The 19778-nt window shown below is 41.3% G+C and overlaps 1 protein-coding gene across 29 annotated transcripts in view; it reads right to left on the bottom strand.

The window, feature by feature from the left end:
* CTNND2 (catenin delta 2) overlaps positions 1-19778 on the bottom strand; it is a 3139673-nt gene that overhangs the window by 413086 nt on the left and 2706809 nt on the right. For all 29 annotated transcript variants that reach the window (XM_069219651.1, XM_069219660.1, XM_069219653.1 and 26 more), the window contains one exon: positions 17487-17571. In XM_069219651.1, the coding sequence (XP_069075752.1) occupies positions 17487-17571 (85 nt within the window). The remainder of the gene's footprint in view (positions 1-17486; positions 17572-19778) is intronic.

Genomic DNA, 19778 nt, shown 5'->3' with positions numbered 1-19778 from the left:
ACATATTGAGGCGTGCAGCATAAGAAATTTCCCTGCCATGAAGAACCCTGCCACTGCAGATAATCTGCACTGTGGACAATTCACCAGCATAGTGTTATGGCTGACAGAGGTATAAAATAGAAAGTGCACACGTTTTCTCATGAGTACAATGGACCAGTGCCAATTTAAGCATTTGTGGGGCCAAGGGACCCCCTGTTCTTACCAACTTTGAATGTATTACTAATTTCCAGCTATTTCAAGCCCATATGATGTCAAACTACATTGAAATATAGGTTAGACTTTCAGAAACAGTGGCACATAAAACAAATTGAGCTGGAAGGGATGAGACAGGATGTGGACGGTACTTCAGTGCAGAGAAATTACTATAATATACATTTGGGGCCAGATGTATTAAAATCCGATTTTGCGAATCGGAAATTGTGAGTCGGTGCGACTCGCAATTTCCGATTCGCAAAATCAGATGCAGAACGGTCTCTCAGACACCGTCTGCGAATCTCAATGGGGTCGCAAAGACCCACCTCATTAATATTAATGAGGTGGGTCGCATTTTGCGACCCCATTGAGATTCCCTGCACTCACAGGGACGAGTTGCAATACAAAACAATAACAAAACCATTTGGTTTCGTTTTTTCAGAGTAGGCAGTGGTCCATTGGAAAAAACATTAATGGCGACATTCACAAAGGGGAATGGGTCCAATGGGGACCCCTTTCCTTTTGCGATCGGGTTACCACTAGTGTGACACTGGTGGTAACTGCGAATTGCTTTGCGACCGCGTTCGCGGTCACAAAGCAATTCTGCATCGTGGTGCGAGTCGCAAATAGGAAGGGAACACCCCTTCCTATTTGCGAGTCGCATTCCCATTATGCGAGTCGGTACCGACTCGCAAAATGGGAATGTGCATCGCAAAGCGCGTTTTGCATGGCGCAAACTACGATTTTCGCAGTTTGCACCATGCAAAACGCTTCCTACATCTGGCCCTTGGTTCCATAACAGCCAAATAAAACAAAAGATCAGATAATATAAATATTTTTCTCATTTGTTAAATTAAGCTGGGAACTAAGAACATAAACAAAAGAGAAGTGACCACGTAAGTGGTAAGACAGAGGCAGAAACCTGTTGACCAATTAGCAAAGGCAAGGAGAGTATAAATTATACAAGCCTATCGACATTGTTTTTAACCTTATTACAGTAAGGGAATTAAATAAAATGAAGCAGTGTTCCTCACATACACATTTTCATCAGCAATGGACCCCCTTAGCACATACAGATAAACTGAGACTCTTCACAACAATAAGTTCACAAAGAAGAACAAAAAAGTGCTCCTGCTGAGCAGCAGTAGCTGACGGCACAAAAGGCCCCTTTGATGAGGGATGCCACCCAGTATAGGTGAGGAGATTCTAGTTGTATGTATAAATTGAAACGTTTAATGGGTAGAGCAATGAATAAAGACAAATTAAACAAACTGCCATTTGATGGCTTTGATAACCTGTGTCAGATACATTAAAAAACAACAACCACCAAAAGCTCAAACTGCTTAATGTCTGCCAGTTTAATAGTACCAAATGACAGCACTGACAAAGGCTTTTCTTTTTGAGTTTAGATCTAGATTTTTCAGTGTCTAACAAAAACATTTCCCCTGCAATTTAGCCTTGAACCAGATGGTTACTCCCAGGAAAGGTATGGTAAATGTCTTGATGGATGCTTGGTGGACTGATGCATAGTTCTGAACTATGACATATACAGATAGTGACTAAAGTTGTAGTTTTGTCAGATATCTGTTATCAGAATTAGAACATTAAAATGTTGGGCGCTCCATTTAAGACAATGGAGTGTGTCTGGCTTCTAATGGCTGGTAGAAGTCTGGAGCTTCGACATTCCAATGTTTTTACACAGCAACAGCTGTGAACAAAGGCCTCATGGAGCCTGAGGGCATGTCAATCTACTTGGGCTCCAAAAGGCCTTTGTTTTATTTATTAAAACACTCTGCCCTCTAGTTGCAGAATGTTCTAATAGCCTTATAACCCTTCGTAGTTGGGCTATATCGGCCATTAAAGTCCCGCTCCTCCTTCGGCTCGGTCCTTTAACGCTAGAGTGGGCCTTTAATTGCTGGTACAACCCGCTACGGGTTTCTGTCCTACTGAAGCAGAAGCCCTACTTGGCATCTTCACCAGGATTGGGTTCCCTAAGGAGACCATCTCAGATAGGGGCATGAATTTCATGCCTGCCTTCCTGAAAGCAATTTGGGATGAGTGTCGGGTGACTTATACATTCGCTACCCCCTACCACTCCCAGGAAAATGGTATTGTAGAAAGGTTCAACAAGACCATGAAAGGCATGATAATGAGTTTACCCGAGAAACTCAGAAGGAGATGGAGCTGAAAAACAAAATGAAAAGGAGAATCAGGGGTCAGAGTGGAGGTACTCTGACCCCAAGGGTGTGATATAAGGGTATTTGAAGGTCAAATTATGGCTTTCAAATGATTATTCATCACCATATGCCATTTTTGCAAATATTCAAGAATATTCAAGAATAATAGGGAATAATCAGGAATATTCTCAAATACTTGTGAATAAGCAAAAATTAATTATAAAAAAATATAAGCAAATTTATTTTAAAAAAGTCACACTAATTAACAATACTTTACGTTTAAAAAAAACACATAGAAATTGACTGAAAAAACAAAGATTACAGGGACGTTATAGTTAGGTTTTGAATTTACTTGTGCAAAAATATAAAATTCAGACGTTATAGTTAGAGTTATTTGAAGTAACTATAACTTGCGCTATAAGGTAACTATAACTTGCGCCTTCGCCATGCACAGCTAATTACTCCATAAATTATATCATTGATGACAACTTCTATGGCATCTTTGATATTTCCATTGCAACATCTGCAATAAAACTATTGATGAGAAAACTGTGCATGGCGATGATGCAAGTTATAGTTATCTTAGGGCGTGAGTTATAGTTACTTAAAATAACTCCAAATCTAACTGCTGAATATCTATGGTTTTGTACAAGTAAATTCAGAACCTAACTATAACGTCCCTATAACAATTGTTTTTTTCATTGTTTATATATATATATATATATATACAGTATAACCACACACACACATAAATATATGTATATATATATGTATACACTCACCCAGGCTAACTTCTGAATGGGACTACTTAGATGGGTACTGTAAGGTATCAAATTAATTGTAGCATTAAATCCAACCAAATGCTCAAGTTGAGTTTAATGTCACTATTAACGAAAGGCAACTCTTAAAAAGTTGCCACTCTTGTGACCCAGTTTGTCCAGTGGCCTCACATGGTCACTGGCCACCAGTCAGTTTTCTGCCCTCCTGGGGAGTAGTATGAACGACTTCCAGGCTCACGAACAATAGCAAGTACCACTCACAGTGTTGGGACTAAAGGCAAGCTTCAAAGGCAAAGCTGCCTTTAGTGGGGAAATGGGGATCACACTCTTGAGGGGCTGCCCTTTGTTCAGGCAGACAAACTGGCTGCGGGAGCAGAGAGTAGAGACCAATGCCCAAACCAATTTTCCTGTGGGCATGTACCTCACAGGTATCTAGAACTCTAGGGTCTGCTACCGAGCTCTTAACATCCAGTGGAGGGTCGTAGTATCTTAAAAGTGGGCAGGATAGTGTACTCTGGGTTTGCTTGATGGCACTCATAGCGAGAAAGTTGTCACCAAGTGGGAGCAGACCTCGTATCCTATTGGCTGGTGACCGTATCATCCCCCTAGGGCACTTTCTGGGAATACACATGGTATCCATCCTGAATCTCAGATCACGCTGGAACTGTAAAGAGGACTGAAGAAGGACTACCCTGATTAGCCCTGAACTTGGCAAAGAAGGGCTGCACTGTTAGCTGGACTGCACCTGCTGCACCTTGGGCTAGCAAAGAAAGGATTGTGTTTGTGGCTCCTGGTTTAGGGAAAAGTTGCTCCCAAGCCCCAGACAAAGATTCCAGACTCAGACTCAGCTGACCCCTAGAATAACACCCGGAAGTGCCATCTGAGTACAAACTGGCCACCCAAGAGGGACAAGAGCCTCCACCAAGGGATATCGCTGGAACTGCTGTGGGTGGAGACCAGTAGCCCAGCCGCAGCTTGCCTTCTACTGTCTAAAACAGGAGTTTGAGGGAGCCTGAATTCTGACTTCTGTGGCACCCCGTCGGCCGTACTGCAGCCACAGCATCCTTGTGCATCTTCCATCTTCTGCATCAGTAGCATCAAGACCACTCCTTTGAACGCTATAGCAGTCATGCTGTAAAGTTTGGAACTGAGCGGAAAACACATTGGTGGCCAGGTAATTGTCCCAATACTCTTTATTGGTCCTCCAGACCTTACAAGTTTTCAAAAGTTTACAAACGTTGCCAAATCTTGCTTGTGGTTAAACTAGGATTTTTTTCTCAACAATCTTTATCTCCAGAACACTCCGATGGATTTTGCTAATCTTGGATTCTAAAAATTCCATAAAACCATTATCAAGTTTCATAAATTGGTGTTGAATTTCTCTTTTGTTGTGTAGCTTTCTTATTTCGTTGTGAGGTACTGTTAAATGCTTTACACTAGTTTCTTTGTTTAACCATTGCTGCTCGAAGCAATAGCTAAATTGGATAGAGCTTTAGGTTTTACAAACGAGCCTGGTTGGACACAAGACAGTTTTTGCAAGTGTATTACATGGTAAAGCTGTGCAGCCATATCATATATTACACCCAAATCCTCAGAAGTTCCATCACAAAATAAATTCTATCACAACCACTCGCACACAATACAGGGGATTTCCTGCTGAAAGAAACAGCCTCAGAGCTGGGGAAGGTTGTTTCTTTCTTTTCAGTGAAACGATGATCAGCACCCCTTTCCAATGGTACCTTTCCCAAGTGGATCCCTGCTTGGGGATCACCCAAGGAAGGAGATCCCCAAGCAGGGATCCACCCCACTACACAGCAGGAAGGGGTAGCATGCCCTTGGGCAAGGACTTTTGCTCCCCCTGTTTGTTTGGGTAAAGTTCAGTCTTTCTGCCCCCCCCCCCCCGGGGGGGGCAGATGGGAGCAACACACCCCAATCCCCCCAACCCCCCAGGGGGAAAGAAAGCCCACTAGCACACCAGGGAATATTTTCTGTAATTAGTGTAGGGGTGGGCGGCTGCTCATGATCGGCCTGTCAATGCCCCTGCCCTCCCCCAAAAATGGGCAAAGTCTTTCTGTTTAGCAGATGGGAGCAATACCCCTCAATCTGTCCCCCTAGGGGGCAGAAGGCCCACTAGCACACCAGCCAATATTTTCTGTAATTAGTGTAGGGGTGGGCGGCTGCCCATGATGGGCCTGTCAATGCCCCTGCCCTCCTCCCCAAAAAATGTGCACAGTCTTTCTGTCTGGCAGATGGGGGCAATACCCCTTGATCTGTCCCCCTGGGGGGGGCAGAAAGCCCACTAGCACACCAGGGAATATTTTCTGTGGCAATGCCCCCACCCATCCCACAAAGAAATGGGCACAGTCTTTCGGCAATCCTTGGGGGGCAGATGGAGCCAATAGCCCCTGATCTGCCCCTCGTAAAGCAGAAACCCTACTAGGCACCAGGGACTATTAGGGTGGGGGCTGCCCAGAATGGGAATGGCAGTGCCCCCCCCCCTTAAAAATGGGCACAGTTTTTCTGCCCTGCCTGCTGGATAAAGATTCTCATCCTAATGGCAAGCAAAAGGAGATTTGACTCTTCTGGGTGTTAATTTCACATATGGGCAAGCAGAGCTTGGTTAACCCCAAATATCTTCCCACTCACAATGGTGAACGGATGCACTTTTTGGTCTTGGGGAGGCTGCTACCTGGAAAAACCTATCAGACCCAGTCACTTCAGAAAAGTAGACATCTGGGGAAGTCCAGGGTGGTGTGCTTCAAATGCACCCCACACCATTAAATACCCACAATGCCCTGCAAACCTTCATCTTTAACTGAAGTCACACATTTTCACTACATTTCTGTGATGGAAACTTCCAAAATCTACAGGAATCCACAAAATTCCCAACACCCAGCTTTGTCCCACCTTTGCCGATAAAAACTCTGCCCCACTTCTGTGGCTTGGGTTAGTGCAGTGACAGGAATGGATCCCATGGAGGTCAATATGCGTCTCCATGCAAGGGCTCTCATTGTCCTTGGTTTGATCCGTTCCTGTTGCAGACAACCCTCCCTCTCCTCAGCCCAGGAAGACTATCAGTACAGGGCTCTAGCTATGGCGAGTTTTATTTTTTGAGGTCGAGCTATTTTTAGATCCTACTCACCCCTTCTGGTGAGTGGACAAAGAACAGGTGTTCTGTTCAGTCAGAAACTGAATTAGGGAATAAGATGCCTTTAAATCTTATTCTTGTCACATTTGTTCTGTGTACAGAGACAGAGGTCAAAAGTCAGTTTATCGTCTTGCAACACAAATACCTTTCCTTGTGACTGCAGAGTTCCAGGATTTTGTAAGGTGAACTGTCTAACCTATGTGAAATGAAAGGCAGTTGGTATCAGGTTTTTCCTAACACACAACATTTATATAACTAAGTGAACATTACAAACATTTCAAAATATATTTCAGGAGGTGTGAAAGACCATTTTTGTACTTCTGTTTGATGGAAAAATATTTTAATAGGATGAAAAAAAGTCAGAACTCTTTACTTGGTGATGTGCAAATGAAAAATGTTTTCTGAAACCCAATTTTCACAGAGTATTGTTAATACACTATACAATTTTATCAGTAACGCTTCAAGGTAGTGGAAAGATTCTTGGACATTTCTTGGAAATTGACTGTCTGTAATTGACAGTGCACTACCGCATCATGCTTTAGTAATATCCTGCCCTGATGGCAAAACTATTAGTAAACTAAGAGACAAGTCATGCATGGATCATGTGCACCTTATATGTGGGCTAGATTTATTATACATGGAGCAAACATTCAGTGTATTTAATCAAACAAAAGAGTACTTTTTTTAAACAGCAGAAATACTGAACTCACATATTTGAAGGTGCACTCATATGCCAGAATGAAGAAAAAGGGGACTGTAAAATACAATATTTGCCTAGGATCACACAATTTGAGACCCGTTTCCGGGTCAAGTACATTACAGTTAGGTCGAGTTGATTATTCAAGCTACTCGCCCTGCAGCTGTAGTAACATTTTGATGATTTTTCAAGGCCTGCTGTAAGCAGATGCCTCTTCTGTCACACCCAGCCCTTCCAGTGTTATGGCTGTCTGGACAGTATGGACCAAATGGATCCATCCCTCTGCCCCAGAAGTGGATTGGAGTCAGGCTGCAAGGTATAAGCACAGAGAAATGTCTACTTTCTAAAAGTAAAAGGGGCATTTCTAAAATAGTAATAAATAATTAATCTACACCAGTAAGCATGCCCACACTATTCCTCATAGATCAGAAGATACCACTTACACATATATCAGGGCATTTCCAATGCAATCCTATGAGAAAAGCAGCACTCACAGTAGTGAGAAACTTAATAGGCAGTTTCCCACTACCAGGACATGCCACAGAATGAAGGCACATGTCCTACAGTTTACCTACGCAGCACCCTGCCCATAGGGCTACCTAGGGCCTGCCTCAGGGGTGACCTATATGTTGTAAAAGGGGAGTTCCAGTCCGGCAAGTAATTTTAGATGTCAAGTTGCTATAAACTGTGCATGCAGGCCCTGAGGTGGCAGACCTGAGACAGGTTCGAAAGACTACTTCTGTGGGTGGCGCAAGCTGCACTGCAGGCTCGCTAGTAGCATTTAATATACAGGCCCTGGGTATAAGGAGTATCACGGTACAAGGGACTTGCTGGTAAATTAAATGTGCCAATCAGGTGTAAGCCAACTATACCACATTTAGAAGGGAGAGCACATGCACTTTAGCTCTGATCAGCAGTGATAAAGTGCCCAGAGTCCTACAGCCAACAAAAAGAGGCCAGAAAAACAGGGGGAGGAAGGCAAAAAGCTTGGGGATGACCATGCAAAGGTGGCGAGGTCCAACATAGCCATTTTTCAGTCTACCTATTTCGCTATAAGAATTTTCTATACTTGGTACTCAATGAAAAAACCTTGTTTGGTGTAGCTCAGTTGTTGGCTCTGGGTACCTTGGGTTCCTGGAGAACCTCCAAACCTTATTTATACCCGCAACCAGAAGGGTCTAGTGGACGTAATGGCATATTGCTTTTGTCAATCTGCCATTGTGACAAAAAGTTGCAGATGGAGATGTCACGAATGCCTGTTTTTTTCCAACTCATTTTCAATATTTCTTTATTTCAACAGTTATTTTCCTTGGGAAAACGTTAAGGGATTTTCAAACATGACACCTTGCTAAATCGAAAATTGTGTCTACTTTTTAGAAATTATAGTTTTTGTGGATCACTTATAGCTTTCAAACTGGTTTCCACCACAAACTGGAAGTAGGTTGAGAGCACAAACAATAAAGCAAATAAGCTACCTCTAGGAAAAATGCTAAAACTGTGGTACAAAATGGTTTTTTTTTTGTTAAGCTCTGCATGTTCCTGAAAGCTGGGAAGATGATGACTTTAGTAAGCAAACCATTCATGGATGCCATTTTTAGGGAAAAAACAGACACTTTTACTTGGAGCACATTTTTCCTATTTTTCAAAACAAAAAAAAATCAAAAGTTTGCTAGATTTTGTCTATTTTCTCAGTCCCCTCCAGGGGAATCCAAAAACCCTGAGCATCTTTAGAATTCCCAGAATGTTAAAAAAGGACACAAATTTGGTGTGAATAGCTTATGGGGACAATGGGTACAAACAATTACCAGGCTGAAATAGCCACAAAAGGGTTCAGCACTGGGGGAAGGGTCAGTTGGGGGAAGGCCTAGCCGTGAAAGGGTTAAAAGTTTCATCTTTCAGTAAAGGTTCTAAATCGGGATGGGTATTATCACTGTACAGTGCTCATATATGGAATATCTATGTCTAACTAGTCACATCCAATCACCACACAACATAACAAAAAATTAGGGTATATTTTTAAAGGAATGCGCCAGATGCGGGCTAGCATTACAGGTTTAATTCAATAATAATGAATACTCAGACCATGCTGCTCCATAAAAACTGGTGCTAATTTACTCACCTTGTAACTCTTTGGTCGACAGGAAGGGAATTGAGGCTTTTAAGTATTTCAGATATAGAGGTACATTTAGAGTTATGCACATCATATAGGTTGTAGTGTGGTGGCCCCTTAGAATGCACTAAAAAGTTACTGCTATTATTGGGCATACCCTTCACCAAATGAACCGACCAAAGAAGCAATGATGGCATTCTTCTGGTATTCAGAATTGATCACAATAACATTAATGGTTTTGGAGTTGCGTATTGCCACAGAATTCTCAGCTCAACTCGTGGATTACATAGAACTACCTTTGCCCTAATTGGTTTACATTTTAGATCATTTTCGGTTCCCCAATAAACTTCCATCAGCAATGTCATAAACCATAAAACAATATCTACCACTAGAATTTTGATTGCCATAAAGATCACCATAGGCAACACTGCTGTAATTGCAATATTCAGGGCACTTAAAAATATTATGTATGTTCATTATCCCTTATAGAATTGTCATCATCATCATCTACATATATGCTAATTTGGACAACTGGAACACATTTTTCTGTTCAGCCCACATTGCTTACTAAAAACATATTTTTCTGCAAAATATTGGGATTGTACTGTTAGTCCTTTAGTTGGCTCCTCATCATAGAAATATGTCATATTACAATGCCTTGTCTAATTTACAAATTCATTGAAAATCCCAGACAGGGCTGATGTAGCCTTTTTGCATGCAAACCATAACGTAAATTCTACATCGCAAGTACTTGCCATGGCAATACTCATCTGAGATTACTCTATATTCTACAAATCTGTGTCTTTATTGAAGTCTCCTAATTTCTTCCTGTTTCCTGCCGCTTGACAAAGTACCCTCAAGCTGTCATGATGTCATGCTGGTGCAATATAAAAAAACACAAATAAATATATTTGTAACACTGAATACACTGGATAAGCTGTTCTACGTAAGACTCAATGTAAGCTCATAAATTCAACTTCTCTTCTGTCATGACTTACTGTCCAACAAATAAAAAGGCATGGTTTCTGGGTTAGTGAAGACCTGAGAAGCTGACAGTCGCTCTTATTTAAATATGACTGCATTTATTTTATGTTGTACACTTTGAAGAACTTCGTGGAGGCCTAGAGAAGGAGTCAGTGGACTATTCAGAAAAATAACATAACAGTTACCATTTCACTATATACCTAAAGGGCAATAAACACGGAATGTGGTGGATAAGAATAAGCAGGGAATTCCAGGCCTTCCAAGGAAAAACTGTAATTCTGTCTCCACGAGTTTGGCTGATCACTAATAGAAGATGATTATCAAAATACAGGGTTGTTACCAAATCAGTGAATCATCTAGGTAATGAGGACCAACCCATGAAAGCATTCGAAGATCAGAGTGAAAATGTATAAACCATCACAGAGTTTACTAAACGCAGGTTAAGTGGGCACATAAGGTTTCAGACTGGCTCCCATTGTTACAGACTAAAAACAACCCCTCAGTGCCATTCTAAATTCACCTGAGTACTAGAATCCGAGGCTCTGGCAATCATCCTCAAAAGACACCTCGGTACTTTCATTTGGAACTTACTGATGGCCCTACCATAACATTATGACATTCTCAGGGCAACGACAGGAGAAATATACGTAGCTGCCACAAAGTAGAGCAACACCTTTTGAATACAGACCCAACCCGAGTTTAAATTAATGATGTCGTTTCAAACAAACCCAGTATTTTTCACCCTGTTTGCAGAGCTGGTTGTAAGGCAAAATAAGCCTGTAGTAATCTGATGACTTCCAAATTGGTTATCAGATACCAAGGATACAACGCCAGGTACTCTGATTTTTCACCACATTGCTTCTAAAATAATCAGCAACCCTATTCAAACATAATGAGACTTAGTGGAAGTCCCGAAGGGAGCTAAAGGGAAGCCTATAGGGTGTGTTAAGACAGCGGTATTCTGTGGTGCAGTCGCATACATTTTGAAATTATGTGACTCGTCATGTCAGGTCATTTGCTTTCTCCCTTAGAACATCAACAGACTTACTTTAATTTATTTCCTTATTTGTGCCTTTATGGCCTGCTTCACAGTATTGCTGAATTAGAAATACGTTTCATTGCTGACGTCATGTAACTATGAAATTATTTCCAAACCATAGCAGTGAGAAACGACAAACACAAATAAGTATGTATAAGGAAAAAGGGCCAGTGAAATAATGTGGCAGCACTAAAGGAAAATATTTACAAGGCATAAATCATATTAATGTAATGATCTCTCGTTTTGTCACAGTATATCATGGCCATCTGACACACATCTATACAGACAGACAGAACAACTTTATTCGGCAAAATGAATGGCAAAAAAACATAAAAAAGATTTTTAAAAAGTATAAGTTATTATCATAAGCACAATCTCACAAACATTAAACACATGAGCACTACATAAAAACACGTCATATAATTCTTAAAAAACATTCCTAAAATTAAAATTGGATAACAATTTTAAAAACATCAGGGTAGACAATACCCTACAGAAAAGAATCCCTAACTTTCATACGGTGAATTATAAAATAAACAATGGACAGGCATACATGTACCGAAGTTAAATCCAATAGTTTTTGGAACCCATATGGAAACGTGCCAAATTAACCCCATCGTCAGCGTAAAGGAGCACTGGGACTGTTGGGTGCCAATCTGGGGAGTCTCCAGACCTAATGAACTGAGATGACATTGAAGATCACTACAGTAGTGTAAATAAGTAAGTGGCTAGGACATAACCCTGTCTGACACCGCCTACTGATCCCAAATGAATTTGCCCGCTCGCTGGACGAACCACGCCGTACACAAGCAGAGATGTTCAAATGTAAGTGAGCCAAAAATTAACAACTAAAGAATCCAACCACATATCCAAACTCTTATACCAGATATTCTGTCGGTTAACCACATCAAAAATGGAAAAGAAATTTATGAAAATGAGATGGATTGCCCCACAGTGTACTTAGATATTAGATGATAAAGGTTTAGATATTGGTCTTAAGCTGCTATGGAAACCGTATTGTACCTCTGACAAAATATGGTGATCTTGGGCGCATTAATCAAGTCTAGTCAAAATTACCCTCCTTTCCTCCTTGACCAGTGAGTCCAAGAAAGAGACAGGCCTATATCAGCTAGAACCATTTTATTGTCTGTTAGAAATGGGATCTCTGGTTGACAGTCAGTTTGCACTCTGTCCAAGCAAGGACCCTCACTCTAGTCAGGGTAAGGGAGATACACTCCTAAGACAACCCCTGCTTACGCCCTTGGTAGCTTGGCACAAGCAGTCAGGTTTATCTCAAAGTCAATGTGTAAAGTATTTGTACCAACACACAGAGTAATGTGGTGAAAACACTACAAAATGGGCACCACACAAAGTTTAGAAACATAGCCAGTATTTTTCCAAATCAAACAAGACCAAAATGACAAAAATCCAACATACACAAGTTATGAATTTTTTAAATAGAATCTTACTTCATAGAAAACAATGGAAACGTTGGTGTTACACAAAGCAACTGATTTGCATAAAAAATAAAGCCACACGGGCGAGCATGCTTCAGAGATGTCAGTGATGCGTAGATTCCTTACTCGCCTGTGAGGCTGGGCGTTGTTTCTTTTCCTGCCGGGTAGGCAATACATCGTTTGTATCTCCTGCAAGAGAGTGATGTGTCAACTTCCAGACGGGGCACCTTGGATCCGCGCAGGTTCACTTTGATTATGATGCCCAGTGAAGGTGTGTGCAAAATCTGGCCGCACAATTATGGAAAACCATGCTGCATGGTAGTTGCATCGTTTTCAGCAACCAAAAGTGGGTGTTGCGTCGTTTCTCCAACTGCAATGCAGGTAGTGCGTCTATTTCCCCGCTGCGATGCAGGTGGTGCGTTGCTTTTGCAGCAGCGATGATGGTGGTGCATTGTTTTTACAGCCACGTTGCAGGCGGTGCTTTGAAATTGTCCCGCATGGCTCATGTGCATGGATTTCCACCTTGGTTCCACCGGCTTCACCTTTCAAGGGCCCAGGGACTGGAGTGGGCACCACTTGGCAGGGTAGGAGTCTCAGCAGATAGTCCAGGTGCTAGCAGAGGAAGTCTTTGATGGCCCTGAGACTTCAAAACAAGAGGTAAGCTCTGTCTAAGCCCATAGAGACACTTCACAAGCAGGATTATACCACAAAGTCCAGTCTTTGTCCTCTTTCAGGCAGAAGCAGCAAATCCAGGCCACCCAGCAAAGCACATTCACAGGCAAAGGGGCAGTACTCCTGCTCCAGCTGTTCTCCTTGGCAGAGGTTCCTCTTGGTTCCAGAAGTAATCTAAAAATCTGTGGTTTGGGGTCCACTACGTAAACCCCTTTCTGCCTTTGAAGTTGGCAAACTTCAAAGGAAACTCTCTGATGTTGACAAGATCCAAGGCCTGTCTCTGGACTCACACCAGGGGGTTGGAGTATTTATTGTGTGAGGGTAGGCACAGCCCTTTCAGGTGTAAGTGACCATTCCTCCCTCCACTCTATCCCAGATGGCCCATCAGGATATCCAGGCTACACCCCAGGTCACTTTGTGTCACTGTCTAGTGTAGATTCGCAAACAGCCCAACTGTCAGTCTGACCCAGACAGGGAATACATAAGTAGGCAGAGTCATAGAATCGTTTAAGCAAGAAAATGCCCAATTTCTAAAAGTGGCATTTTCAAATTGACAATTTAAGAAACAGCTTTACCAAACTTTGTATTTTTAAATTGTGAGTTCAGAGACCCAATCTCCACATCTCTATCTGCTGCCAAAGGGAAACTGCACTTAAAATGTATTTAAAGGCAGCCCCATGTTAACCTATGAGAGAAATTGGCCCTGCAACAGTGAAAAATAAACTTCCCAGTATTTCACTGTTAGGACTTGTAAAACACATGTGTACATGTCCTACCTTTAACATACAATGCACCCTGCCAATGGGGCTACTCAGGGTCTGCTTTAGGGGTGCCTTACATATATAATAAGGGAAGGTTTGGGCCTGGCAAGTGGGTACACTTACCAGGTCAAACTGGCAGTTTAAAACTGCACACACAGACACTGCAGTCGCAGGTCGGAGCCATGTGTACTGCAGGCCCACTAGTAGCATTTGAATTACAGGCCCTGGACACCTCTGGTGCACTTTACTAGGGACTTACTAGTAAATCAAATATGCCAATCATGGAAAAGCCAATTACACATACTATTTATACAGGGAGGGCTTGCACTTTAGCACTGGTCAGAAGTGGAAAACTGCCCAAAGCACCAAAAACAGCAAAAACTAAGTCCAGCACACAGTCAAAACACAGGAAGGAGAGGCAAAAAAGACAGGGGAGACCACACCAAGGATGCCAGTTCTAACATCACCTTTTTAAAAAAATGGTACAATCACTTTCCAAGACCTGGGTGGTTGAGGGACGTTAAAAATTTGCTGCCTCTCTCAAAACATTTGTGACAACTAGTGTCCACAGATCAAACACAAGAGTTTTCAATAACAATCTGTGAGTCGGCTTACGGTGTGCACCCGTTCTTAGAAGGTGAACGAAAAGGGGGTATATTGTCAGTGGTTTGTGACTTGGCTACTCCTAAACTCTCCTCGACAAATATAATCTCTTTATAGATTGCCCCAATTGCATTTGACAAATACAATGTTATTGAGGTAATCATGGATGCCTTCCTCTTTACTATTTCCTCAGGAGATTGTATTCCCTTTAGACTTAGGACCCATGGGGCAAGGGGTTTTGCCCCGCACTGCGTCGCCCTTAGGACAGAGAGCAACAATTACTCTGGGATAGCGAGCCCAGCCTGTATGATGGTGCCCCGCACTGAGGGAGTAATATGCACTTAATATGACACTCTAGCAGAGCACCACCTCTTCCTTTAGAACAATGAGCAAGATTCAGTCTGGGAGGGTGCGCCTACCAGTCCCCCAGACTGTATGATGGCACAGCATCCTCACTCACCTGAAGTTCAGGGCCTTGCAGACAAAGGTGCTGCTGCCTGCCCGAGCTGGAGGACCCAACTAGGCACAGCATGCCCTGACAAAGCTGTCCACGCATAGGCAGCACCAGGACCTCTGTGGTCCACTCCCACACCAGGGGATTCCTCGCGGTCCTGTACAGAGAAGAAACAGAAACTACCCACGCCTTCACACTAGAAAGAGTATTCCAGGTAGGAGAAACAAAACTGATCCATCTATACGAGTTTGAATCGTGAACATGATAAAATACATCAAATAAAAGTGACAATGTACAAATAATTCTCTATCAATAAAGATTTAAATTGAGGAAACATTGAGAACGAAATTTAAATATCAAAATTAAATATAAACAAAAGACGGATCTCAAGATTAGCAAATTTAAATAGTTTCGACGAATAATGTCTTTCCACAATCTCTTTTCTATTTTCTTTTTTAAAACTTCAAATTACAACCATAGTTCATTCAGTACTCAGCTCGCAGTCTTGCGTAGTTCCTAACGAAGATTATAATTTGTCACCTATTTTCAGCATTAGTCATCGTTTGACACATTTACGCTTCCAGGCCTCCGAGCCTACAGGGTAAACCTACACTTCGTGGGCAGCTTGCAGGCTGTAGTTGGAAGTGGACAAGCATTGGCCACTCAATGCTACTAAAAATGTCACCTTACTCACTGGCAGGTAGCATACCTAATAATGATTGCAGTTACTAAGCAATTCAGCCCAGATGCATTCTGAGGTTTTTGCTTCCGAAATGCCAATTATTCCTTCAGTCTTATGGAAAATACATTTGGAGTACTACACGATGACAAACACTAACAAGGTAATTCTCCTGAAAAACCACTTTAGTGCATTTCCACCAGTGTCGTGTCACAGTAACAAAAACAAAGGGTACCTTGAAAATGCACAAAAACAAATATTTTGTTAATGGGAAAAAGTACAATTCTTTGGGAAGTTTAATTCAAATACGGCTATTATTTATTTGATCATTCCATCAAAGTGAGGGGGAAAAAAACCCTTCCTCAGATATGAACCAGTTTTAAGTTGTAGTGACAAGTGACGTGATAAAAATAATAAAAATTCATATGTAATCAGGACCAACTTTGTTGCGATTCTGTAAAATGATCCTGTTAGTCTCCTATAACCAAATATTCCAATCACATAAATACACTATAACCGTCGAGCCTGGGCCATCTTGCAGCAGGTCAAATACAAAGCATTTTGTGAGGTGACTTAAATGATTCTTTTGTCTACTGTTTTGTGTATGGTAACTAGTGCTTAGCGAAAAAGCTGTTTATACTCAATGGTTGCCTCTATGTAGAATGCCACTTTGTAAAATTGTAGTAAAGACCCTCACTAGAACGATGGCGAACTTTAGCTTTAATTAATTTCGACTCCTTACTACACCATGTAGTCTGAAACGGAATCCTTCCACCTTCTCTAAGATTCCACACCCCTTCAAGCTAAGCTACCTCTTTCAGCTTCCTGTAAAATTAACCAATTGAAGTGAAGGCGAGAAAGTAGTTTTGGCCATCATCACACAAGAAGTAGGTTTTCTGTTGCTTAATCTGAAATGTACCAGTATAACTACTATACTCTGCAGATTCCTTTGACTGGCAGAGTAAAGAGGTTGACCACATTGATCAGGGTGTACAGTAAGACAGAAGTGACTAGGTCTATGGATGTTAATCCTCCAGGTATTGACTCCTGAGAGGCGGTACCTCTCCTACAACCACGTTTACGGTTGTAAAGTTATTCTATTTTTTTTTCTGTAAAATAAGGGGGCAGTTTAACAAAGATGCCAAACAATACAGCGCAGCAACTAAAGTTGCTATGCCGTGGTGCGTGAGAGAGCAGGACAGCGCCTTATCTACTAAGACATCACACTGTCCTTTCTCCAACCCTCTAGCACTAACTTAGACTGCCTCGAGCCACGCACACACTTTTGCACCACAGTGTAAGGATGTGTGTGTGAGTCTAGCATAGGCTTATACTGGAAGGGTAGCCTTCCAGTACAAAATGCTAGGCCTAGACAAACTTTGGATGTGTGTTGTACATTGCAGCACAAAGTTGGAAATGTTTGGAGGAATTAAAGAATTTCTCCAATTTAACAGCATTCTTAAAAGGGTGTTATTTTTAAATACAATACATAAACTGAACACTCAAGGTGAAATACGTCCCTCTGGTCGCACTTTTCAGCAACTGTTGCACTACTACAGCCACACAGTGCTTCAGTTATACCCCCAAATGCCTTAACCGCTGCTCTGAAAACACAGACAGTAAAAGGTGCTCATATCTCAAGGGAACATAACAGTTTAGAAGAGACAGTTATGAAACTATTTTCACATTTTTCACAAGCATGTTTACCAATAACTAAAGAAATACAATTCTTACCTTTTTGTAAAGACTTCTTAGGTCTCTGTATTGCCACATGCTGTTAAGTACCTGCGATGCTGCTTTTACCACCTTTGGTGAATGCCTGGAAAAAAAGAAACAGATAGCAAGAGAAAGAGTGTATAAAAGGAGAACAAGGAATGAAAATAAAAAAACTGTGTGTGAAAGAGGGCAGAGGGAGCGAGAAACAGTTAAAGAAGTAGAAGGAAAGAGGAGGAGGCGAAGTGCAAAAATGAAATAAAGGGTGGGGGGGAATACATAATGAGGTTGAAGAGCAGGTGGAGAGAAACCAATGAAATATTGAGAAAGAATGTGGAAGTTGATGAGACGAAGGGAACACAAAAGCAAAAAAAAAAAAAAAAAGAGACAAGGGAAAGAGAGTGAGTGAGTGAATAAATAATAATAAGGAAGCATTTATCTGCCACTGCATGTATGCAGGACCCGACTTAGTGATCTCTACCCTGCTTTCACATCATTTTGATATTATAACGTTTTCGATTTGGAAGTTAAAGTATACCAAAAATTTGCAATAAACTTCAGCAGGAGAAATAACTTTTCTGTATTCGCATTGCTGGCTTTTCAAATAAACTTTTGATAAGAAATTCAGTGAGATGTTATACACATTGAACAGTATACCGACAGTAAAAAGGTCCAAAACCATTGAGGCTCCATCGTGAGTGACCCGCTGTTATACCAGGAATCCCACAACCCCTTAGGAATTACTAATACAGGGGCCACCGGCATTATCACGCCCCTTTCATTGAGGGCCTGAGAATAAGATCTATATTTACAGAATGAAGAGTGGGTACATAGTTCCTCTTGCTTCGGTCTGAGATTATGCAGTCATAAAGCAGCAACATTAGTGGAGGGAGCATTCTTAATAAAGTGAAGAGGATGTCTATAGCCAATTGCACTCCATGGCCTGGTATTAAAAGCAGCACTAGATTAGGGAACTATTTCACTGACAATTTTAAAAGAATTCATTCATGGATTGTCCAGTCAGGCAAATCAGAAGTCATATGGGAGTTTAAAGTGGGTACTCCAGGCTCTGCTATAGAAATCGTGTGAACGTCCCTTTTAGTACATATTTACTCTCTCTGGGGAACCACCCATTTTATTTTGGGATTCACAGTGAAATAGCTACATGCTTACCAAAATGGATACAGCCTGGAGTAAAGGAGTTTTAAGATATACTCTTTAAGCGAGTCCAATTGCGTGCCTTTGGAGTGGGCTCACAATACTATTTTGTATGATCCAAGATAATTATTTAAATATGCAATTTAATAAAGCTTTCAATGCATGTTCTTTGTCTTGTCCCATTTTACCCCCAGATTTTTGATTATATATTTATTGTTACATTAGTTTCTGTTTCCTAAAAACAGAAGGAAGAAGTCTCCTCTGCTTCCACATCTACGTTCTGACGAAAGCCAAACAAGGTACCCTTTTGGGGGTGTAAATTTGGGAGTCAGGTGACTTTAAGTTAACATTTCAATGTGTGAGGCAAGTATCCAAACTTGAAAATTGATCTGATCCCTTATTATATAACATCTGAGGACATCATGCAAAATACAAATGACATCAATGCCCCAACAGAGGAACCATACATTAAATAACAGCTGACAGAGTAATTTTAGAATGGTGGGCGCTCGATGGTAAAGAGTGCCCCCCCCCGCCTTTATCAAGAGATGCAAGCTTGTAAAGATTGTACACAGTAGAATATGTTTTTAAATTAAATCAATTAGAACAGAGAGAATAATAAATGCCTTTTATAGGTCAAATGTTGGACAGCACTCTGTTTCTGATCCTCTGAACAAATTATAAATACATGTTCTCTATTATTATACCTCTGCCTACTAAACGTAAATATGGTAGGTTCAGCAACTTAAAAATAAACCATGTATGTGCAGGTACTTTTTGATTTACAATCCTATTTTTTATATGGACTTCTATTTTATGTAATGTTCATCTTTTTTTTTTAAAAACGAGTGGTTAGCAGGAATTAATCTAGATATCTTTATGGAGAATTGGCACAAACATACAGAGAGGTAATTCAGAGAAGAAACTGTTGCAAGGCCTTCAGATCACAAATAAGGGAAGACAGTAAAATTCTACTGGAGAAGTTTGGTTTGATTTTTGGAGTGTTCAGTAAATTTTTAGGTCATGCCTGAGACAGGGCATTCTCTGTTGCTTGCAAGAATTATTTTTTACTTACAGGCGGCTTAGAGGCCACCTGCTGCTTACTATTGGTTGGCTATACTGTCACTTTAATATGCCTATTTTTTATACATTGGT

This window comes from Pleurodeles waltl, chromosome 2_2, assembly GCF_031143425.1.
Source record: "Pleurodeles waltl isolate 20211129_DDA chromosome 2_2, aPleWal1.hap1.20221129, whole genome shotgun sequence".
NCBI classification, from domain to species: Eukaryota; Metazoa; Chordata; class Amphibia; order Caudata; family Salamandridae; genus Pleurodeles; species Pleurodeles waltl.
This window is presented reverse-complemented; position numbering and strand designations above follow the sequence as displayed.